General features: G+C 48.3%; 1 protein-coding gene across 2 annotated transcripts in view; it reads right to left on the bottom strand.

Moving 5' to 3' along the window:
• The window catches only part of HMGXB4 (HMG-box containing 4), a 35,858-nt gene extending 11,175 nt beyond the window's left edge, over positions 1 to 24,683 (bottom strand). For both annotated transcript variants that reach the window (XM_044302122.1, XM_044302123.1), the window contains exons 1-7: positions 24,588 to 24,683; positions 23,322 to 23,399; positions 14,149 to 14,297; positions 11,272 to 11,350; positions 6,923 to 7,770; positions 4,740 to 4,821; positions 4,355 to 4,419 (exon numbers count right to left, since the gene is read on the bottom strand). In XM_044302122.1, coding sequence (XP_044158057.1) covers positions 4,355 to 4,419; positions 4,740 to 4,821; positions 6,923 to 7,770; positions 11,272 to 11,350; positions 14,149 to 14,297; positions 23,322 to 23,343 — 1,245 coding nt within the window. In that variant the 5' untranslated portion in view covers positions 23,344 to 23,399; positions 24,588 to 24,683. The remainder of the gene's footprint in view (positions 1 to 4,354; positions 4,420 to 4,739; positions 4,822 to 6,922; positions 7,771 to 11,271; positions 11,351 to 14,148; positions 14,298 to 23,321; positions 23,400 to 24,587) is intronic.
• Positions 24,684 to 25,508: the final 825 nt, after the last annotated feature.

Raw genomic sequence — 25,508 nt, 5'->3', positions numbered from 1 at the left:
GTGCAGTAGCGAGCCAGCAGAGCCCGTCTACATATATACAAGGTATACAGCGGTGAATACATTGGGCATTCATTTGTTGTGTGTTGGACAACACCTTAGGCTCATACAGGTGGACAGAATGACCTCCTCAGAAAAGAGTGCAAAGCTAGCGACAAGCAGCCTCACCCCAAGAGAAAAAGGTATGTCGCAGGAGGAAGGGAGGCATACGTACTAGCAAACCGCAGGCAGCGAGAAGGCCAACCCACCCACGGGAGGAGAAGGCAAACACGGCCCAAACAACGCACAGAGCGCACAGCCAAGCATCCCACAGTATCCATGGAAGTGCAAAGTGCAACCCGAAAGGGAGTTATGCACAAGGCTAGTACAGGGGGCATGCTATGGAACGCAAGCAGTCCGCCCAGAAAAGGGGAGAGAAAGGCACCTGGCAAACTCTGCAGACGGCAAGAGTGCAAAGGCCCGCACCAAAGGACCTAGTGAAGGGGGAAGGGCATGCACAGGATTATCCTGGCATTAAATTATTGTGCAATAATCCACCCAACACCGAATTTTGTGAGAGTGCAACGAGTAGTTCGCCAATGAAAGGGGAACGTCCAGTACAGCATATAGAAGGACAGCCGCGAATCTCATGAGCGCGCAAATTACCGCCCACGGAATGAGAAGTGGTCATGCACAAGGCCAGCACCGTTTCCAAAGGGAGTGCAAGCAGCGCACCCATGTTTAGAGGGCCATGCTCCTGGCCAGCAACGTATTCGGTGAGGGTGCAATGAACCGCACATGGCAGCATCGCATCCCAGGAGAGCGCGAGCACCCCGCCACGGACGGGGCCATGCACATGGCCAGCAACGTACTGGCGCAAGAACAAACACCGTCAGTGAAGGTGCATGTATGTCGCCTGAGGAGAGGAGGCATGCCCATGCCGGCAGCAAAGCCAGCGAGAGTGCGGTCCACCGCCCAAGGAAGGGGGGGGGGGGCCATGCCTATGGCTGGCAGCGGATCCGGTGAGAGTGCAAGCACCCCGCCATGGAAGGGGGTCAAGCACGTGGCCAGCAACCTACCGCGAGAGAACAACCCCAGCCAGGAAGAGTATGTATGCCGCCCGAGAGAAGGAGGCATGCTCAAGGCCGGCAGCGAAACCAATGAGAGTGCAGCCTACCGCTTATGGAAGGGAGTCATGCACAAGGCCGGCAGCGAATCCATTGAGAGTGCAGCGTTCCGCTTATGGAAGGGGGATGTGCACATGGCCGGCAGTGAATCCAATGAGTGCAGTGTTCCGCATATGGAAGGGGGACGTGCACATGTTTTATACCCATGGCCGACAGCGAACGCAGTGAGAGTGCAGCGTACCGCCATGGAAGGGGGTTACACACACGGCCGGCAGGAATCCAGTGAGAGTGCCGCGCTCCTCAAGGAGGGGGGTCGTGCACATGGCCAGCACCGTATCCGGTGAGAGTGCAATTCTTCTGCCCCAGAAGGGGGTCATGCACCTGTCCGGCATTAAATCCAGTGAGAGTGATGCACATGGCCAACCTGTAACAGGAGAGGCGACGTTCTGCCTATAGACGGGGCGCCTGCCTTTGGTCAGCGCCGTATCCCGGGAGATGGCAAGGATCCGCCTAGAAGGGGAACATGTAGCTGGCCAGAACCGCAGCCGAGGATCGCAACATGCCGCCTACGGAAGGGGGGCATAGCGTGCGGCCAGCACTACTGCATCAGGCTGCAGCGTCCTGCGCAACCATTCCGTTATTTATTAACTTCATTATTCTTTTTTTTTTTTTTTTTTTTTTTTTTAAAACACAGCCACTCTGAGGCAAAAAAAGGGGCCACCATACAGGGGCACAATCTCATACAGGCCCACCAGGAAGCCCAGAACATAGAGGGTGTCCTCTAGATGGGAGCCGGCCCCTGGCGGCCGGTACCCAACAGGTTAACAAACATCCGGCCTAGGGGGCGGCGCTGCGATCCCCTGGGGGCGGGGGACCTCCAGGCGGGAAGAATTCGCGCCGCGAGAAGTTCCCGCCCCCTCCAACCGAGGCTGGAAGTTTGCGGCCTAGTAGGCCGTGAAGCCGGGGCCTAGATTTTCGCGGCGCCCGGCCGACCGGGAGTACCGGCGGTCGGCCGGGACCGGGAGGGAGCCGGCTGACGCATGCACTAACGGCCGCGGGTGCCCACCCCGCGGGCCTGCAGAGACAAAGGGCCGGATTGCGGCCGAAAGGGCCGGATTGCGGCCGAGCAGGCCGAAGCCTGGGTCAAAAGTTTGCGGCTCCCGGCCGACCGGAAGCCTCAACAGACAGCCGGGGCCTGCTGGAGCATCGCGCTCAGTACATGCAGGCCGTGAGGGCCTTGCGTCCGGCAGCTTCTGGAGCGGGCCCTTGGCCCTAGACACCGGTAAGGAGGGCGGGGGGGGGGGATCCTGAAGTCCAGCACTGCACCCCCTGCCCTAACGGACCAGGCGCCCGTGGAGGAGGGACAGGGCAGTCAGCGCGGGCCCCCTGTACTGAATCTGCGACCGGTAAGGGGGAGGGCCGGCATAACCCCTGTGTCAGAGGCAGCTAGGAGCGGGTCTCCGGTCCTAAAGCAGAATTCCTCCACAGCAATCCATTGCTCACCCCTGTGCAATGCCCTATGAAGGGGCAGTGTATAGTCGCCCCGCGGTCACCAGTATGGTGGTGGTGTGGGGCTATATGATTATTGGGCAACAGCTGGATATGAGAGACAGCCCTGGAGCCAGAAAAATGGCTGTTCCCAACGACACCTCAGGGGCCAGCCTAGGTCCAGCAGGGACCAGTATGGGGGTCCAGCACGCAGGAGACCGGGGAGGGAATGAGGGGAACGTAGGGCTGGAGAAGCCTCTCTCTTACCACAGCCGTCTTCACCCTCGGTCCGTTCCAGCAGGGTCGCCCCTTCAGCTACTGGCACCGTAGTGGCAGGACGCTGGAAGAGGGACTTGGCGTGCGGGCGACCCTTGCGCTGGCGGGATGCAGGGGAGCTGGGCTGCCCTGGTCCACCTTGCCTTCTGTGGGGGAGGCAGCAGTGCGGATGACCGGCACTGGCGCAGCTCGACCCCGGGAGAAACAGAGAGGTCTAGTGCGTCTCTGTTGTCCCTGATGATCTGAAGAAAAAGAAAAAAGCAAAAATCAAAACTAAAAACCAAACAGGAGAAAAACAGCCCTGCAGTAGCAGGGAGTGTCTTGCCTCCTTGGACACTAAGCAAAAACTGGCAGTCTCTCTCTCCAGGCTGAGGGTATAGCTGTGGAGGAGGGGCTTAACAGTTCTCACTTAGTGTCACGCCTCCTATGGAGATGAGCTATACCCCAAGGTCTTCTGTGTCCCCCAAGGAAATTGGGCGAGAAAAGGAGAACCCTTCAACCCAAAGAACACCATCCCCACTGTCAAACATGGTGGTGGGAACCTAATGTGTTGGGGGTGTTTTTCAGCCAATGGACCAGGGAACCTAATCACAGTAAAAGGCACCATGAAAAAAGAGCAATACATGAGGATTCTCAACGACAACATCAGGCAGTCTGCAGAGAAACTTGGCCTTGGGCACCAATGGACATTTCAGCATGACAATGACCCAAAACACACAGCAAAAGTGGTGAAGAAATGGTTAGCAGACAACAACATTAACGTTTTGGAGTGGCCCAGTCAGAATCCAGACTTGAATCCAATTGAGAATCTGCAGAGGGAGCTGAAGATCAGGGCGATGGCAAGAAAGCCCTCCAACCTGAAAGATTTGGAGCTCATTGCTAAAGATGAATGGGCAAAAATACCTGTGGAGACATGCAAAAAGCTGGTCTGCAATTATAGGAAGCGTTTGATTGCTGTAATAGCCAATAAAGGCTTTTCTATTGATTATTGACAAGGGTATGAATAATTTTGGACTGGACACTTTTTCAAATGTAAATAAAAGCTGAGAAATGTTTTTTTTCCCCACAACTAGCTGTTGCGCTGCAATCTGTGCCAGAAATACACCTAACATAGGCGTATTTCAGCTTAATAAATGACCCCCTAAATGTCATCTTATAATTCTTACAGATTCTTCACAATTCTCTCAGCATCTGCTCTTCCTCCCCACTCACAGCATGCAGTCCCACATACACACAAAAACTGCAGCAGCACCCCCCTCCTCCCTTGTCTAATAGTTACTGTTGTGTACATTACACTAGAAGGAAGGTTTATGGGGGTTGGGGGGCTGAGAAGGTTTTCAAACTTTTTGCAGGGAGCCTGCATGAAAGGAAAGAGAAATACTGGCTGCTAAAAAGTAAAGTATTTTCTCATAAATGTGAATATTACAAACTATTTTCAAATGCACTACTGATTTCTGCAATAACATGGATCAATCTCTTGGACTTACAAGTTTGTCTTTCTCTGGTAGTTGTTTCCATACTTCAGCCAATTTCTTACTAAGTTCCCCAAAATCTAGGAATTAACAAAAAGGGAAAAAAAATATACACCAAAGTACAAAATGTTCTATATTCCAGATTAAATATACAGTATAATGTTTCAAATTATATTTGATTTGCAATATATTTAAAAAACATCAGATAACTATAGACAGATCTCTTCACATTATGTCTTCTATCAGATCTAGCGTATACCCGATCTAGGAGGAATGTGTGACTGCCCATTCAATCAGACATTGCTCAAGGCTTTTAATGGTGTTCTTAGCAGTACCCATGTCCGCTATAATAGAAGGGTTGTATGACAGTTGTATTAATGTGTTCCTGTGTAGCCCTTACCAATTCCTGGATGTTCTGCTATAATGCTGCCTCTGTATTCTTTAGAGAAAACTTGATATGCAGACATATTTTTCTTCTTGGGCTGAGTACACACATGAAATATAAAGCACATCTTTATCATCAATCACAGCAAAAGTAACAAGACCTACTAAACGTCATTGACTTACATTTACTATTTACAAACTAACCAAATTCATTTTTTAAAAGGGTTTCTATAAGTCAGCAAAATCAAGGGGAGTGGAAAGTGAGCGAGCTCAATGATTACATATATATTTGGAAAACAATAAGTCTAGACATGTCCCTAGATGCCAAAAGTGCATAAGAATCGCTCAACACGATTTCAAATAACCACCAATTCAAAACATGATCACGAGGATTGTGACATCCAATACAAAAATAAATTAATCAATAAAAGGGCCCAGGGCTCAGTGCATACCCACATGGAGGGAACATAATCAATACTTCACACCGAAGAGCCCAATGTGTAACGCCACAACTTGCAGCTTCTTCTTATCCCCTGAAGAAGCGACAAGTTGCGACGATACGTGTGGGGCTCTTGGCATGGCATATGGATTATGTTCCCTCCATGTGGATATGCACAGAGCATATATTTATTGTCTACTGATAATTATACATTTTTTTTTAGATGCTTTTAATTGTTTATGCCTCTGTCACCCGCTTTAATAAAGAATAAACATTTTTGTACATGGTGAGGTGTGCTTTTAATATGTGATGTCTTTTATGGTGTTTGGTGATGTTGTGTTTCACACATAGGATTGGTCAGATATTTGATATTTAGTAGGTGGTGCCCACCCTGTTTTGGCAACTAGGTTTTCATAAACACAACCTCAGATGAACAACATATGATAAGTTAGACTACACTCACATGACAGTAAAAAGCAGTGTCATGTGAATGTTTTCACAGCCCAACTGCACAAGTATCAAAGACAGATACAACTTCTCTTTTTTGAATTTGCTCCTGGTTTTGGCTTCCAAGCCTACATCAAGAAACCTGAACATGTGACCCTCTTATCCTTAGGCCACCTGCACACATTGCGGAATATGTGTCGTTTTTGAGTCCGGCAAATAGGCAGCATAGTACAGTACAAGCAAAGTGTACGAGCTTACATAAATCTCATGTACACTTTGCAGATTTTTTGTGTGTGGAAAGTGACTTACCGTGCAGATTTCTAAATTTGCAGCATGTGAATTAGGTTTATGGTTTTAGCTGTTGATTTCACCCCATTTCAGTGAAGGTCGAGATCTGTGGCAAAACAGCCCCTAGCGGATAAGGTGCAGATACGCACATATATTTGCAAGGAAATTAGGTGCAGATTTATGGTGCAGAAAATCCACATGAAATCTGGACCCAAAAAAAATGTAAAACACGCACATAAATCCTCACTATTTGAGGCAGTTCTTGGTGTGGATTTTCCAAAGATCTCACCCTTCCATTGAAAAGAGTGAAATCTGTACATGGAGAACACAAGTTAATTTCCGCACCTAAGAAAAAAGTTAAGTACATGAGATTTGTCTAATCTCATACCATTTACTGGTACTGTACTACAGTGGCGGAACAAGTGCACGTAATCCACATCACATGGTGCAGATTTGTGAGGCAGAAATTCTGCACCAAAACCACACAATTTATCATGGCTTGGATGTTTTTTTGTTTTAATGCGTTTTTTTGTTGCAGATTTTCTGTATATATTAACAACCCTATTGAAGTTGATGGGGATAACCTCCCTACAGATGGCGCAGAAACACAAAAGCAAAGCGTACATATGTTTTGTCTAATCTCATACACTGCAGATACTATATTACGCTGCAGTTTTTCCACACAAAATCCACACTGTGTGCTGGTAACCCTGCGGAAAAATTACAGTACCAAAGTGTACGAGACTGCAGCAGTTTGAATCCCACGCCATACATGTACAGCGTTCTGGATTGAAGCCCAGGACCAAACTGAACACGTGGAAGTACCCCAAGACTGGCAGATGTTTTATTCAGGTTATTTTAACCGTGGTTCTTTTCGGATTTCTTAGACTATGGCACAATGCATTTCACAATAAACTTTTTTCACCACTGTTTTAAAGCAGGAGGTTGAGTGCCTTGTCATTTGGGATGACAAAAGAGTCAACAGTTATATGTCTGCTGCCCTCTTTACACTCTAGGTTCCTTACCTTTTCTGTCTCATCTTTCTTCTTTTTCTTATCGGATGTGCCCTCAAGATGTGAGCTAACAGGTGATGCCATAGGTGTAGGTGCTGGTGGCTGTGCAGGTAACTGGGGTATCTGTGGAGTTTGAGGAGGAGATACAGCAGGGATGGAAGCTGGTGGTGAAGAAAGCACAGGAGTTGGAATGGATGTTAGGCTGCTCTCCGACCCATGCTCTCTCTTGCTTTTACTATGTTTCTTGTGCCTTTCCTCTTTGTGTTTATCCTTTTTCTTTTTGCTCTTTTTTGATTTCTTTTTCTTTTTCAACTCCCGAAATGAATCATCAATCACCAACTCCCCAGCTTCCATCTCCCCTTCAGACGATGAAGCTGAATCCGGTGTTCGACATGGCCGGGGTGCATGGCTTTCTTTTCGGTGTTTCTTATGGCTGCTCCTCTCCATTTCTTCCTTGGAGGACTTCTTGCTGCCCTTCTTGGGAGATATGCCATCACTAAGAACTGGACCCTCTTGTGGTGGGAACACACGTTCACTTGTTTTCTCCGTGGGAGAAATAATAAGCTTCATCCTTAAGCCATCTGGTTCACGAAGCGTAAGCGGTTTAGGTTTTTTAGATTTGTGTGAGAGGTCCTCAGCTGTGTCTTCTTTTTTTCTATGCTCTTTACGGGGCATTTGTGTAGGGGACTGTAAATTTAAGGGTGCTGCCAGTGTTTTCTCTGTTTTCTTGGAGGATGCTTTGCTTGAAGTAATTATTGGAGAAGAAATGGAATTAAGCAAGTCCATAGCTGTATCTGAGGTAGGGGATGATGAACTTGGAAGGTGTTTCTTTTTCTTCTTCATATCTGATGGAGATAATTCTAAAGTACACAGAGGAAGATATATTACTAGTCTGGTCCCAACAAGGCTTAAGGGTGTATTAGACGGCCAGATTTTTGGCCCGATGATCGCCAACGAGCATTCGTATGATCACTCGTTAGCGATCATCTTGCAGTGTATTGCTACATACACACGACCGTTGTGTGTTTTGCGGTCTGCAAAACACGAATGACGTCCGTGTGCGTTCTGCAATTTGCGGAATGGCATGGACAGCCATCAATATAGCTGCCTATTCTTGACCGCAAAACGGACAAGTTATATATTTTTTTGCGGGGCCACGGAATGGAGCAACGGATGCGGACAGCACACAAAGTGCTGTCCACATCTTTTGCAGTCCCATTAAAGTAAATTGGTCCGCATCCAAGCCGCAAAAACTGCGGCTCGGATGCGGACCAAAACAACGGCCATGTGCATGAAGCCTAATACTGCTGCAGCTTGCACAATGAACGAGCAAACGCTTTTTCATTGGGCAATCAAGATCTTTCCGCATGCTGAAAGATAAGGATTTGCTGGCGTCAGATTGGGCTGTCTAATTACGATCTGCCGCCCGCAAACCATTATACAGCGTGGGAACGACTGATGGCATAGCGATCGCTCCACCTCATGTTGCTGAGGAGTTTGCTGCATGTAATAGCAGTGGTCTCCTCAGCAAGCGAGCAGGCGATTGCCTGGAGGGATTGCTTCCCTCCCAACAGTCGCCTGAGTGATAGGGGTGTCTAAAACACCCTTTAGACACCCCAATCACTTAGACTAGGGGGTCGGCAACCCTCGGTACGCGTGCCAAAGATGGCACGAAGGCTGCTTTTTACTGGCTCACCACTGCAATTTGTGGTGGCAGCACCTTTAATAAACAAATTAATGTCAGATGCGCCAGGCCCGCCGCCCCTAATGTTTTCCACCACACCAGTCAGCAGAGTAGACCCTGCTACCTCACTGGCTGGCTGGCTGTGTAGCGCAGCGATACACTGCACCTTTAATAAATGCGAGACGTGACACACTAAGGTAAAGGAGCATGGTGACTAATTTGGGGGTGAGGGGAGAATGATGGCACAATGGGGAGTAAACTTGCAACAACTTTGGGGGGGGGGGGGGGGGGTGGGAGAGAATGGTATACCTGCATGTGTTTGCTGGGGGGGGGGGGGGGGGGAGATGGTAAGCTTGCATGGGGGCAAGCTCTGATTATTACTGGGGGAGGGGGGTAAGTGCATTGAACGCCAGTATATGTGGACCCCTCCACCAACCATGCACTTATGGTACCCCATATATAGGTGGATTCAAAGGAGCAGTGAAAAGCTACGTACATCACTTGAAACATCCAAGGAAAACACATGGGGAGATTTATCAAAACTGGTGTAAAGTAGAACTGGCTTAGTCGCCGCTAGCAACCAATCAGATCCCACCTTTCATTTTACACCTTTGAAAAATAAACGGTGGAACCTGATTGGTTGCTAAAGGCGACCAAGCCAGTTCTTTACACCGGTTTTGATAAAACTCCCCCACAGACCCTTTTCATGTGTTAGAAATCACTTTTAAAGAAACTTGACTGTTTGAAGATTGCATTTGCATGCCAGTCTTTGGGTTGGTGTATTTATGTGAACAGATCTCACATATGAATGGCGTCCTCTGCCCCCACGAAGCAGGCTGACTGCAGAGGGACCTGTGTCTGGCTCAAAGTCTCCCCGTATGGACCAAATCTAAGAAAGTCAGGGATCACACTGAATGGTAAGTTAAAATGATGATTTGGTTTATGTCACATACAATTTGTATTATATGACTTTCCTGTATTGCCCGGCACGCCGAGCACTTCAACTTTGATTTATTTTTTATTGGCACTCAGTCTGAAAAAGGTTGCCGACCCGGCCCTGACTGAAGACGATTGTCGGAAGGGAAGCATTCCCTCCCAGGAATCGCCTGCTCACTTGCTGAGGAGACCGCTAGTACTACATGCAGCCATCTACTCCTCAGCATGCCATCGCCCATCCCCATGCTGTACAGTGGTTTGCCGGCAGCAGATCACTATTAGGCCCCTTTCACACGGGCGAGTTTTCCACGCAGGGCAATGCATGAGGTAAACGCATTGCATCCGCACTGAATCGGGACCCATTCACTTCAGTGGGGCTGTGCAGATGAGCGGTGATTTTCACACATCACTTGTGCGTTGCGTGAAAATTGCAGCATGTTCTATATTATGCGTTTTTCACGCAACACAGGCCCCATAGAAATGAATGAGGCTGCGTGAAAATCGCAAGCATCCGCAAGCAAGTGAGGATGTGGTGCAATTTTCGCGCATGGTTGCTAGGAGATGATAGGGATGAGCAACCCTGTACCCCATTAAAGTAAATTCACTGCATTATTTTTCATTATAACATGGTTACAAGGGAAATTAATAGCATTCTTAATACAAAATGCTTACAAAAAAGTCAATTGAGGGGTTAAAAAAAAAATTAACTCACCTTATCCACTTGTTTGCAGCTGGCATCGTCTTCTTTCAGGACCTGCAAAAGGACCTTTGACGTAATCGCGCTCACCACATCAAAGGTCCTTTTGTAGGTCCTGAAAGAAGAAGACTACTATGCCAGCTGTGGATGAGGCGAGTTATTTTTTTTTTAACGTTTTTTAAGCCCTCAAATCGACATTTTAGTAAGCATTCGGTATTAAGAATGCAATTATTTTCCCTTATAACCATGTTATAAAGGAAAATAATAAAATCTACAGAATGCATAACCAAACCCGAACTTCAGTGAAGAAGTCCAGGTTCGGGTCTGGGTACCACATTCAGTTTTTTATCACGCGCGTGCAAAACGCATTGCACCCGCGCAATAAAAACTGAATGCGACGCATCCTGAGCAAATCCGGGACACCCGTGTGAAAGAGGCCTTAGACAACACGATATGCCGCTGGGAAACCTGATCAGCATGATGAAAGATCTGGATTGCCTGATGAATGAGCATTTGCTTGTTCATTGTGCAATTGACAGCATTATTCAACTGCAAGATGATCGGTAACGAGCGTTCATACAGATGCAAGGCACAAACAAAACCATGTGCTCAGAGATACAAACTGGATACAAGAACACATTACAAATCAGAAGGCATCTGTTTAAAGGGAACCTGTCACCAGGATTTTGTGCATAGAGCTGAGGACATGGGTTGCTAGATGGCCACTAGCACATCTGCAATACCCAGTCCCCATAGCTCTGTGTGCTTTTATTGTGTCAAAAAAACGATTTGATACATATGCAAATTAACACAAAAGAGTCATATCTTACTTGTGTGACCAGAGAAGAGTCATATTTTCAAGCTCTGACTCATCTCAGCTTAATTTGCATATGTATCAAATCGGTTTTTATACACAATAAAAGCACACAGAGCTATGGGGACTGGGTATTGCAGATGTGCTAGCGGCCATCTAGCAACCCATGTCCTCAGCTCTATACCCAAAATCCAGGTGACAGGTTCCCTTTAAATGTTCAAGTAACAAACCTGGGTAATAAGCATCATCTGAAGAATGCTTCTTTTTCTTCTTATGTGACTCAGTCCCCACAACCAATAAGTCTGTCTCCTAAAATCAGAATGATATCAAGTGTCAACATTAATATCACTCATTGTTGAAAAGTATTTGCCAGTTTTATAAAGGGAAGCTCTATCCTGAAAGAGAATAGTCAGTAATTTCCCGATACGTACATGTTGTCCAGATGCCTCTATTCATAAGTAGGAGAAACTTGGCTGAGAGAAGCAGCAGCTGGGAAACTAAATTTCCATCAGATGTCCTACTATAACCATGAGAATCCAGGTGCCATTAACAATAACCCAAATTATGTAAAAGGGTTTGTGCCAAGATCATAAGCCATCACCTATCCACAGGATAATGGAAAACTAGCCGATTGGTGGGGGTCCGACCGCTGGGACCTCTACCGATTACAAGAATGAGGTCCTGTTCCCCCATTCTGATGGAGCGTCAGGACAAGCATGCGCACTGCTGCTCCTTTTATTCTCTATGGTAGTGCAGCAGATAGCAGAGAACCCCTGTGGATATGGTATATCTTATAAACTTGACATAATCCCTTTAATAGACTAAACAGAGGTTTTGGTATATGCTGGTACACTGCATAGAAGTGAATCTGCGGTAGAAAAATAAACAGATTGCTCACACACACGACAACAGCCAAAAGCAGCACAGTACTGAAGACAACATCACAGCGATGTGCCATAATTGGCCACAATGGTCACGTAATGCGATAACGTCACGGATGAAAGTCACTACCCATCTTAGTAAACAAGGAAATGGCAGAAGAAGCTGTGTTTTTTTAATAGAAATTTTTATATTCACCAAATAAGCACGGTAGAAGGGTTTTCTTAAATTCTGTTGAATCATGAAAAACTTCATTATGCAGTTATTCTCATTACAGTTTATGCTGCATAAACTGGTGACAGAGACTCACTTCAGCAAATGGCATTTATCATGTAGAGAAAGTTAATACAAGGCACTTACTAATGTATTGTGATTGCCCATATTGCTTCCTTTGACGGCTTCATTCGTTTTTCCATCACATTATACACTGCTTTTTTCCAGAGGTTATGGCCACCCTACAATCCAGAAGCAGTGATAATTAAGGAAAAAAAGCACTGACCTCTCTGGTAGCCAGGACTGTATGAACGCACATATACACGCATGCACAGCAGCTCCCATCCCAGCCACCTCGTATCTGCACGGCAACGTTGGCCGTAATCCCTGTATACGAGCAGTGTATAATGGGATGGAAAAAAGAAAGAATCCATCCAACAAAGGAATCAATATGGAAAATCACAATATATTAGTAAGTGCCTTGTATTAACTTTCTCTACATGATAAATGCCATTTGCTATTTTCCTAAGGTGTCACGTATCATGACCAACCATGTAGTGTGGAGTCCCACCAGCAGTGTTGCCCTGGGAGGACAGGGACTGCCATGTCAGCACTCAAAACCAACAGCCAAAAACAAAGGGGATAATGCGGTAGTAGCTGCAGTATCCAGTGGTTGCGCCCGTATTCCGCATGTGGGGGAGGATCGGGTAATAGTAGGTACCGTTTTTTGCACACACCCGCCGTGGAGGAGGAAGAATATGATAGAAATATAGTTTCTGGTGCTGTGGCGTACTAGAAATAGTATCCAATGGTGGTGCAATTACTGCACCCGCTCATATGAATACTGAACTTGTGTGAGCAGGTAACACAGGATATACTATCCAGTGATAGAGCAATTACTCCGCTTATGGAAGGGGGTAATGCGACAGGCTGTGCCGTATCCAGTGGTCGTACAATTACACCACCTGTGAAGGGAGGTAATGCGACAGGTTGTACAGTATGCAGTGGTCATACAATTATGCCGCCAATGGAGGGGGGTAATGCGAGCGGCAGAACAGTATGCAGTGGTAGTGCGATTATGCCACCTATGGAGGGGGTAATGCAATAGGCTGTACAGTATGCAGTGGTCATTTAATTACGCCGCCACCTAAGAGAGAGAGGGGGGCACAATGCTACAGAGTGTGAGGCAACCAGTGGTAATTACTCCACCTGAGGAGTGAGTAACACGACAAAATGCACGGTAAACGTGGGTAGTGCAATTAGTCCGTCTATGGATGGAAGGTCATATGACGGGACGCACGGTATACACTGGTAGTGCCATTACTCCATCTATGGGAGGAGGGGAATATGACCAGATTTACAGCAACCAGTGGTAGTGCAACTACTACACTTAAGGAAGGGGGAACGCAACAGGATGTACAGCGCGCCAGTGCCTGTCCATGGAAGAGGGGTTTCATGAAAGACATCCAGTGGACTTGTTGCAGGGAAGTGCCGCAGTAACCGCATGAGGGGGAGCGCACATGCACCACCTTAGAGGGGGTTAATTCTGCAACAGACACCACACTCAGCACTTTATAGTGCCAGGGCAACTTATTATTTATTTTAATATAAGCATATAGTCGTGTATCCTAAAACTGACACCCCTAGCCACAACTGGAGGCAAGAAGGGGTTAATTTTAAACTACACAGCCATATAAGGGGGAAGCCAGCCTCAGTAAGGTGGCAGGCAAGTAAGTTTGGGCCTAGTAGGCTGCAAAGTCGGGGACTTGCATAGGAGCAGGCCGACAGGAAGGACTTCCAGCCGGAACAGAAGGCCGGGAAGAACAGCCGTGGAATTCTTGAACCCCAGACCGAGGAGACCTGGGATGGACGTCCTCGACGCCGGGCAGCTGGATGCAGTGGTCGCCCCAGGAGGGGATGTGACCACTGGGAACTGGTACTGGTGAGCTCCAGAGGTACAGGGTGGAGATCTGAGGTTTGATAAAGATTTGAGGTCTGATGAAAAATACTCTCACCTTCGATCTCTTTTTTGAAGACTTGCGGACTTGCTCTGCAATCTCCTCTTCCTCACGAAGTAGGTCTTTATATGAACGCTTTTTCTCACGCTGGCTTCTACCAGCAGCCAAGCTCACATCATCCATCCCACGTTCTATATCCAAACTTTCTATAAAGAAAATATGGCAAATGAGAAATACATCAACAGCATGAAATACAACATGTATATACACACACACAATTGTTAAAGGAAACCTGCTATCAGAAAGGGCCTTCTGGATGGAATAACTAGACTTTTGTTCTTACCGTAAAATCTGTTTCTCTTCAGTTCATTGGGGGACACAGGCTTGACATTGGGGTATAACTGTTGCCACTAGGAGGCGACACTAAAGCACAAAAGTGTGAGCTCCTCCCTCCAGCTATACCCTTCCTACAGGGACTAAGCTAAAACAGTTTGTGTAAAAGCAGTAGGAGAAGGAAAAAACAGGAAAACCAAACAATGTACAAACCCAGAATAAGGCAGGCCACAACGAGACCCGTAACCAGAGAGAATATTGTGGACACAGCTCCCACCCAAACGGAAGAGAAACAGATTTTGCGGTAAGTACAAAAAATGTGTTTTCTCATCCGTATCATTGGGGGACACAGGCTTGACCTTGGGACGTTACAGAGCAGTCCCAGGGTTGGGTCATAAACGAAGAAGCCATCCGACCAGAGAACCGCCGTCTGCAGAACTCCACGCCCCAGAGAAGCGTCAGAAGATGCAAAGGTGTGCACTCTGTAAAATTTGGAAAAGGTGTGCAAAGACGACCAGGTAGCCGCCCTGCACACCTGAAGTGCCAAAGCCCCATGACGTACTGCCCAAGAGGCCCCCACTGCCCGAGCAGAATAAGCAGTAACCCGGAAAGGGTGGAGTCACTGATGCGGTACGGTTCCACAATGGCCAAACAAATCCATCGGGAAATGGAAACTTTGGACGCAGCCAACACTCATCTCGGTCCCTCTGGAATGATGAATAATGAATCCGTCAGTCGGAAAGAGGATGTCAGACAGATAGATGTGAATGGCCCGAACAAAATCCAGAGTGTGGAGCGACTGCTCACGAGGATGAGACAAGGCAGGACAAAAGGAAGAGAGAATGATCTCTTCATTTAGATGGAATGCCGACACGACCTTCAAGAGGAAGGACTGGACCAGACAAATGACTACCTCATCCTGATGGAGGATAACGAAGGGCGACTGACAGGAAAGAGACTCTAGTTCCGACATCCAATGGATGCAACTGACTGCCACCAAAAACGCCACCTTGTAGGACAGGAAGAAAAGGAAAACCTGCTGCAAAAGCTCAAAAACAGGACTGGGGAGCGCTGAGCACCAGATTAAGGTCCCAAGGATTCAACAAAGGCCGGGAAGGGGGCGCAGCGTGCGCCACCCCCTGCAGAAAGGTCCGAACCGCAGAAAGTGAAGCCAAATTCCGCTGAAAAAGAATGGAAAGGGACGAAACTTGCCCTTTGAGAGAACTGAGAGCCAGCCCCAAGTCCATGCCCGACTGCAGGAAAGACTAGAGTCGCGGCAATGAGGACCGAATGGGAGACAACTGGTGGTGTTCACACCAACTAAAACAGGACTTCCAGGTCCAGTGATAGATCCGGGAGGACGATGGCTTCCTAGCCCAAATCATGGTCTGGGACAACAGCATCCGAGAAACCCCAAGCCCTTAGTACAGCGGCTTCAACAGCCACGCGGTTAAATGTAGCCACCCTAAATTCGGGTGTAAGAGGCCAGGGTTCGTCTGCGAGGAGGGAGACTAGGGATGCGTGCCATACTCTGGGGCCACGAGAATGATTGGGGGGGGGGGGGGGGGGAGAGACATCGGCGAAGACGCAGAATTAGCGGAAGAGGAGGGAACATGTAAGGAAATGTAAACTGCGTCCTCGGGGACACAAGGGTGTCCAACTCCCAAGCCAGAGGATCCGTGGACTCGCAACAAAGTTCTCTACCTTGCGATTGAAGAGGGAGACCATGAGATCCACATCCGGCCGACCCTATCGCTCGCAGATTACGAGAAAGACCTGTGGATGCAGAGCCCATTGCAGAACTCCCACCCAGCCCCAGAGACTGGTGTCCGTTGTCAACACTATCCAGGGGAAGGAAGGAGCAGCCCGATGTCAGCATCGGAGACATCAACTACCACCGAAGGTCTCGGCACGCCGGGGAGGCTGGGGAACGGTCCCAAATGGTCAGAATGTGCCGCTGAAGAGCCCTGGGTATGGAACTGAGCGTAGGGCACTGTTTGAAGGAAGAGACCATGTACCCAGAGCCCTCATGCACTGGCGAATGGGAAGAGGCTGAGGCAGCAACAAGGAGAGGATCTGACGACAGAGAGTGGAGAGTTTGTCCGGGGGCAAGAATATCTTGGCCCGATCGGTGTGAAACAGCATGCCCAGAAAAGTCAGCTGTCGAGATGGGTGAAGACATGACTGACAGGTTCAGAACCCATCCGAAGCGTTCCAGGGTGTCCCGGACGATGTGTAGGCTGTCCGTAGTTGTCCGGAATGACGGACCCTTGATCAGGATATCGTCCAAGTACGGAATCGCCACTATCACCCTGGCATGAAGCAGCGCCATGACTGAGGCCAGAAGCTTGGTAAAGACCCTGGGAGCTGTGGCAAGACTGAGCGGGAGGGCTACAAACTGATAATAAAAAGGTCCCAGTGCAAGATAATGCACCTGGGGCGTAGAGCAGCAGGAAATGCTAGCAGAATGCTTGGGTGTATAGGGAGAGGCATTACCAGTAGAAAGAGGGAGGTGCTCATGCCGCTCTACAGAGCACTAGTGAGACCTCATTTGAAGTATTGTGCGCAGTACTGGAGACCATATCTCCAGAAGGATATTGATACTTTGGAGAGAGTTCAGAGAAGAGCTACTAAACTAGTACATGGATTGCAGGATAAAACTTACCAGGAAAGATTAAAGGACCTTAACATGTATAGCCTGGAAGAAAGACGAGACAGAGGGGATCTGATAGAAACTTTTAAATACATAAAGGGAATCAAAAAGGTAAAAGAGGAGAGAATATTTAAAAAAAGAAAAACTGCTACAATGGGACATAGTTTTAAATTAGAGGGGCAAAGGTTTAAAAGCAATATCAGGAAGTATTACTTTACTGAGAGAGTAGTGGATGCATGGAATAGCCTTCCTGCAGAAGTGGTAGCTGCACATACAGTGAAGGAGTTTAAGCATGCATGGGATAGGCATAAGGCCATCCTTCATATAAGATAGGGTCAGGGGCTATCCATAGTATTCAGTATATTGGGCAGACTAGATGGGCCAAATGGTTCTTATCTGCCGACACATTCTATGTTTCTATGAATCAAAGATATTTCTGGTGACTGACGCAGATGGGAACATGGAGATAAGCGTCCCTAATGTCCATTGAGGACATGTACACCCCCAGGTCCATGGATGCAATGACCTATCGCAGGGACTCCATCTGGAAACGGTGGAGCCAAAGGAAGCGTTTGAGGGCTTTTAGGTCTAGGATGGAATGGACCGTACCCTCCTTTTTGGGGACCACAAAGAGATTGGAGTAGAATCCGCAAAAACGATCTTCAAGCGGAAACGGAACTATCACTCCCTGCCGCAAAAGGGTGAGAATAGCCTGAAAAATGGAGTGGGCGGCGGAGGGAGAGGTCTGGGGGGGGGGGGGGGGGGGGGAGGAGGTAGGGACCAGAACTCCAGTTTGTAACCCTCCGAGATGACTTGTCGTACCCAGGCATCGGAGATGTGAGCTAGCCAAACATGCTGGAACAAATGAAGACGAACTCCCACTCGACTGGGGGGCACCACAGACCACATGTCATGCAGAGGAGGATCTGGGGGTATAGGGCTTGGAGCCCTGCTGGCGAGGACGCCAGAGAGGGCGAGGCTTGAAAGATGGCTTGCGCTTCTACTCTGGGGCAGATTTGACGGCTGGTCGTTTTGGGTTGAAGGAACTCCGAAAGGGCTGAAAAAAAAAAAAGAGGTCTGCGCTTTTTGGACCTGTTGAAGCGTGTCCTACTCTGCGGCAAATAGGTGCTTTTACCCCCTGTAGCATCAAAGAGAATCTCATCCAGACGCTTGCCGAAAAGCCTGTTACCTGCAAAGGGGGGGGGCGGGGGGGGGTGTCAAGGCTTATTTAGAAGCATTATCTGCTGCCCAGCTAGCCACATGGTATGGCAAATAGCCACCAAAAGGGCTGAAGAGTGGGGCAAAAGCCTGGTCACGTCCACAGAGGCCTCACAGATGTAAGAGCTGGCGTGGGAAAATAGCCCAAAGTTCCTCCGAGGAGTCCCCTGAGGCGAGGCCCTGACGTAGCTTGTTTGACCACTCGGTTATAACCTTGCTGACCCATGTAGAGGCAAAAAACAGTGCCAGCTGCTTCAAAGGCAGATTTGGCAAAAGATTCATATTTATTATCCCTGGGGTCTGAGAAGGAAGCCCCACCCGCCATAGGCAAGGTGGTATTCTCAGCCAGGCGGGATACCGGAGGGTCAACAACAGGAGAAGAGGACCACTTCTTTGTCAAATCCTCTGAAAAGAGATAAGACGTCTAAGCGTTTCAGCAAAGCAAAACGCCTGTCAGGGAAGTTCCATTCCTTAGAAAGGGAGGAATCAAACTCCAGGTGGTTGGGGAAAACTTCTGGCAAGCAACGGGATCGCCTGAAGGAAAAACTAGAACAGGCAGATGAGGGCGTAGGGTCCTCAACCTGTAATGTTTCTATGACAGCTGCAATGAGATTGCCTACCATAGCGGACAGTTTGGAAGGCTGGTCCACTGGTGAGACAAAGTAAGCATCTGACAACTTATCCTCAAAACACGCCTCTTCTAATTAGGACGTGTCGGAGTAAGACTCCCTGAGAGGCGGCAGGGAGATGGAGGAAACTGGGGACGCAGACGCCCTTCAAGGAGAGGGTGGTCTGGCCTGTTTTGCAGGACGGCCGCAATGGGAAGTAGCAGAGGAGTCCCCAGAGTCTGACTGGTCAGAGGGTGTCCACGCAGCCAAACGCCCCAGTATTTCCACAATGTCCCTGTTGGACTGGGAAACGTCCTGCACCATCTTAAACAGAGAGCACACCCACTCCGACTCTACCATGGGCTGGGCAGGGGGGGCAACTGGAACAGGGTCAGAGCCACTTGGCGGTGGAGCAGAGCAAGAGGAGCAGAGGGGAACCAACTGACCGGATGGGAATTTTCAGCGACAAGAAGCACATGCAAAATGTTGCACGGAAGTAATCACCGGCTTTGGGACCTGGGTTCGGACATAGTGAGTACCTGCAGTGAAAGGTAGGAGGGCTAAAGTTGGACCCTATAGGAAGAGGGGAAAGAGCTTACCCAGACTGTGTCCCTTACTGCAGCCTGTCCGGATTCATGACATTCTTAGCAGTAGCAGTTTGACTGCCAAAACGAACTAATCCTTAAAATGTAGGGCCCCTTTAGCACAGCATCCCCTTCTCATTTCTTTCCTGCAAAGTGGCATTCCCAGCTACCCACTCTTTAGCAAACTGCAGCACAAATCCATTCATGTGAACAGGATAGTGCTGCTGCTGTTTAACAGGAAATTTGAAGAAGATGACATAGCACTAAACCTAGTGAAATGCCATTTTATGTGACAGAAATAAAAAATTTAAGAATCAGCCAATCTGGTGCCCCTGCACCACAAGAAGCCATGTTGTGCATGGACCACTATCTTCCCCATGCACTGTGTATTTAGAAAATCTTGTGAAAGCAGCACACGGAAACAGGACACTACAGAATTCCAGCAATGGTGACACACATACTATCACTGAAAGGTCTAGAACGTTAAAACTTAAAGTGGTTGTTTCACTTCAGCTAATGGTAACTATCATGTAGATAGAAGTTAATACAAGACACTTACTAATGTATTGTTATTGTCCATATTGCCTCCTTTGCTGGCTAAATTCATTTTCCATCACATGATACACTGCTCATTTCCATAGACACGACCAACCTGCAATCCAGCAGAGGTGGTCGTGCTTGCACACTATAGGAAAAAGTGCTGGCATTAATTACCTCTGTACCGCGGCGTGGCATGGAGGTGATCAGCCTGTGGCACGGCTGAGGCGTTATGGAAGCCCAGGTTGCCTTTAGCTCGTCTGCATTGTTGGGTCTGGTGTCTCATCTTCCTCATGACAACACCCACAGATTCTCTATGGCAGGGTTTCTCAACTGCGGCCCTCGGGACCCACCTACCAGTTATGTTTTCAGGATTTCCTTAGTATTAAAGGGGTTGTCCAGGTTCAGAGCTGAACCTGGACATCCTTCCATTTTCACCCCGGCAGCCCCCCTGACATGAGCATCGGAGCAGTTCATGCTCCGATGCTCTCCTTTGCCCTGCGCTAAATCGCGCAGGGCAAAGGCATTTTTCTGAGTTCCGGTGACGTACCGGGGCTCTCTATGGGGCTGACAGGAACCCCGGTGACGTCACCGGCACTGATGGGCGGGATTTGGCTCTGCCCTAGCCAGTAAAACGGCTAGGGCAGAGCTAAAGCCCGCCCCTCAGAGCCGGTGACGTCACCAAACACACTGCTGGGCGGAAGTTACCGCCCGGCAGTGTGTTATTGAAAACACAAGAGCCTGTGCCCTGCGCGATCTAGCGCAGGGCACGGGAGCGCATCGGAGCATGAGATGCTCCGATGCCAGGCTCAGGAGGGCTGCCGGGGTGAAAATAAGGGTATGTCCGGGTTCAGCTCTGAACCCGGACAACCCCTTTAAGCAGGTGATATAATTAGTGTCCATACATCAGGACTTACCACAGGTATTCATTCTGTGGGATATTCTCAAATCCTGACCGGTAGGTGGGTCCCGAGGACCGGAGTTGAGAAGCCCTGTTCTATGGAGTTTAGGTCAGGCGAGTGTGCTGGCCGGTTAAGCACAGTGATACCATGCTGCACTTCTGGTGTAAAGTACAGATATGGTGGAGTTCTTTGGAAATAACTCTCTTAAAGGGAGTCTGTCACCAGATTGTGACCTTATAGACCGCTTACATAGCGCTCTAGCATAGCAGTCTATGATTCTAATGGTACCTTTGATGTGTGCTTCTGAAGTTCCCCCAAGGCAAAAACGGACTTTTATTCAAGGGATCGCAAGTGCCCAGGGCGGGGTTCACCTTGTTGGAGCCCAGGCTGTTCTGCCTCTTTTCGCCATATCCCCGCCCAGCCTCTTCCTCTGCCCGCCCCGCTCTTCCTTTGCGTCCTCCTTCTCTGCAGCCGAATCCCGCGCCTGCGCTATCCATTGCTTGGCCGGGGCATGCGCACTGCGATGCCCATTGTGGGTGTATCTGGTCCGCCTCCTCGCCGCTGTTTCTCGCCGTTGGCCGGCGCATGCGTAGTAGCTACTGCGATGCCGTGCCCACAATGGGCATCGCAGTGCGCATGCCCCGGTCAAGCAATGGATAGCGCAGGCGCGGGATCCGGCTGCAGAGAAAGAGGATGCAAAGGAAAAGCGGGGCGGGCAGAGGAAGAGGCTGGGCGGGGATATGGCGAAAAGAGGCAGAACAGCCTGGGCTCCAACAAGGTGAACCCCGCCCTGGGCACTTGCGATCCCTTGAATAAAAGTCCGTTTTTGCCTTGGGGGAACTTCAGAAGCACACATCAAAGGTACCATTAGAATCATAGACTGCTATGCTAGAGCGCTATGTAAGCGGTCTATAAGGTCACAATCTGGTGACAGACTCCCTTTAATTAAATGGGCTGTCTGGTTTTGGAAAATACATTTTAAAATCCCCTATAGGGACATTTTGAGTTGATACAAGAAGGTCCCAGAAAACAGCTACAAAAAGTGCATTCCTCACTCTGTCCCCATACCTAATAGACACGGGAGATAAAAGGCGCAGAGGGAACTATTACTGCCCTCTGACACCAATGGTACCGTTTTGGTTTAATTGCAGCAAGAGTGCTTAGAACTTTTGTTTGGTTGGATTTTAATTATTGGTTATTTAAAGGGATATTCCCATCTCAGACAATGGGGGCACCTCTGGGACCCGCACCTATCTCTAAAACAAAGCCGGCAATGTGGTGGCTGGCAGTGCCTGGTCCAGCCACCACCAAGCTTTCCTACTGGCCCGCTGAAAATAGCCAAACGATGCACCCAGCTATTTTTGGAATCCCCATAGAAACTAATGGGAGCTCATCGCATGTCCACCACTCCCATTCATTTCTATAGGGCCGACGCACTTGCTCGGCTATTTTCAGCGGCCTTCTGGACATGAATGGAGGGCGGCCGCACCTATCAGGTACTGAGATGACAACCCCTTTAAGGTTACATTTTAATGTACTAGGCTTTTCAGTGATAGTTTGCAGAATACCTAGTAAGTACTGTAAGGCCTCTTTCACATGGGCGTCCCGGATTTGCTCTGGATGCGTTTAGGGTGCATTGCGCGTAGGCACGCAATTGCAGCGAGTTTTGACTACGATTGTGTTCCGATGTTCAATTTTTTCTGCGCGAGTGCAATGCGTTTTGCACGCGCTTTAGAAAAAAACTGAATGTGGTACCCACACCCAAACCTGGACTTCTTCACTGAAGTTCGGGTTTGGGTTAGGTGTCCTATTCATTTTCCCTTATAACAGCTTCATTCAGCAGGACCTGCGCTGACGTCACTGCACTCACCACGTGGTGAGCGCGATTACGTCAAAGGTCCTTTTGCAGGTTCTGAAAGAAGACAATGCCGGCTGCGCAATCAAGTGGAGTTTTTATTTATTTTTTAACCCCTCAAGCCACATTTTAGTAAGCATTGTGTAGTAAGAATGCTATTATTTTCCTTTATAACCATGGTATAAGGGAAAATAAAACAGTTATTAGACTTTAATGGGGTTGCTCATCCCTATCATCATCATCTAGCAACCATGCGTGAAAAACGCACCGCATCCGCACTTGCTTGCAATTTTCACACAGACCCATTAATTTCTATGGAGCCTGCGTTGCGTGGAAAACGCTGAATATAGAACGCACAAGTGATGAGTGAAAATCACCGCTCATCTGCACAGCCCCATTGAAGCGAACAGGTCCGGATTCAGTGCGGGTGCAATACGTTCACTTCACGCATTGCCCCCGCGCTGAAAACTGGCCCATGTGAAAGGGGCTTATATGTCAGGATAATCCAGTGAACTGTGACACACACTAATCCATTCCTACCTCTACTGTCACTGTATGCCATTATCAGGCCTTCACATCACACGGCAAGTGTCTGAGGAAAATCTTAGAGGTCTCAACCTGTAAAAGAAAATACCTATTAATGTTCTGCAGCAAACCTTAGTTTAGAATTTTACAGAAATGATCATTGGCTAACATTTTTTTAAATAACATAACTACTAAATGTGATGTAGACAAAGGGGGGAAGAAACCAGTGCTGGGGCATTCATCTACCACATGTATAGCACCTGTGCACAAAGAAGACTGGTGGAAAAAATCTCTGCAGTGGTCGCACTGGACAGTAAGTGGCGGCTAATGCGGCGATCTCCACTGAGACATGGAGACATGGTGCTCTGACCCATCATCACCAGCACACAGGCCCGAACCGACTGTACGTGGGCACCATCTGCACAAACTATCCATTAGATAGGTTACAGGTCCTGCTTCCCCGCCTCAACTTCTGGGATGTAAACTTCTGTGTTGACATGGCTGCAGACAATCACCGGCCGCCACGGTGACCCGCTGCCCTCGAGTCATGACAAATGGTCATGTGATGCAAGTGAAGCGGGTCACTGCTGTGGTCAGTAATAGGCTGCAGTAGCATCAAAAAAGAAGTTTACATCCCGGAAGTTGAGGGTTTCCGACCAATGTTTCTTTTTTTCTGAACAACTTATCCCAAAATCCCATAAAGCAAAAAAAAAATTATGGACAAATTGGAAAACCATAATGAGTGATAAAGGATCTAAGTAATACGCATCTATAGCACAGTATACACTCAGCATGTACTGTGAGCTGTAAAACAAAGATAATTACCACAAAAATAATCTGCTAAGTACCACCAGCCTCAGGATAATCACAGACACTGGAAGACGGACTGTCCAGACATTTATAGACGGTTGTCAGCCCTGTGCACAGTCTATGGGACTGACAGATACTACACTGCGGCAGTCCTAGAGACAGTGAACGGACCACTGCTAGACTCCAATGGGGGCTCAGGACCCCTGATCTCATACCGGAATTGCCAGAATACCCCTTTAATACAGCAATATGTCTGCCCATCACCTAGGAGTATACAATAACATACAGCTGTATCCATGTTCCTGGATTGTTACTTGTACAATCCCTGTGGCATCTGCGGAGACTTTCTGACCGCTGCACACAGACCAGCAGCCTAGCTGCCCCCTCAGTACCGCAGCTGGCAGCAGCTCTCACACCCCCTCCACATACAGCACACCCTCACGTGAGCTCCGCACACGGCTCACTCCCCACCTCAGCACTCTGTCTGCCGGCTTCATAGCCCTGAGTTGCTCCGGCTTCCCGCCATCATGGAGGAGACAAACCGAGCCATGGACGTAGAAGCGTCACGACGTACGCATCGGACAACGGGCAACACACGGACCTCTGATTGGTCCGTCTGACTAGACCGAGCGTTATGATTGGACGAGTGCAATGTTTATCTCCCGCCTTGTGTGTAAACAGGGAAGACAAAAGAATGTTGCGTGTCAGAGTCAGAGTGAGCGGAGTGTGACGGCTGCTGGCTGACCACAGAGAGTTCCGGAGCAGTGCAAAAGGGGCTCCCGGGGACTTGTAACCCCTGAAGGGCTGGTTTCACATTGACTTTTTTTTTCCAAAACACTCCATTTTTTTGGAGTGTTTTGGAAAAAAAAAAGTGCTGCAGCCAGATGTTAACCGCAAGGGTTATTAAGACGATCACTGTTCATGTTCAACTGTCTGTACATGGACTGAACGCTGGCACGTTATAGTCCATAGGGGAGACTTATCAAACTGGTGCAGAGGAAAACTGGCTTAGTTGCCCCTAGCAACCTATCAGATTACACAATTTCAGAGCTCCTTTGGAAACTGAAAGGATTAATCGGATTTGTTGCTATGGGAAACTAAGCCAGTTTTCCTCCTTTGCACCAGTTTTGATAAAACCTCCTTGGCACTCACAGTAGTGCTGTGGCCTTCTTGCAGCTCACCAAGCACAGCGCCATATGTTGTTTAGCGGCTGTGCTTGGTATCGCGCTCCTAGACCATGTGACGTCATGTTTATCAGAATTTGTACTTTTATAGTATCTGTAAGTGATCAAAACTGATCACAGTCAGATCTATAATAGTATTAGTGTCACCTTTATTCGCCCTCCACCCAAAACGCAGTGTTTGCCTGATCGGTCGCCCACACGTGCGTTT

This window comes from Bufo gargarizans, chromosome 7, assembly GCF_014858855.1.
Source record: "Bufo gargarizans isolate SCDJY-AF-19 chromosome 7, ASM1485885v1, whole genome shotgun sequence".
Lineage (NCBI taxonomy): Eukaryota > Metazoa > Chordata > Amphibia > Anura > Bufonidae > Bufo > Bufo gargarizans.
The sequence above is the reverse complement of the archived record's forward strand: the minus strand, read 5'-3'. Positions and strand labels throughout refer to the sequence as shown.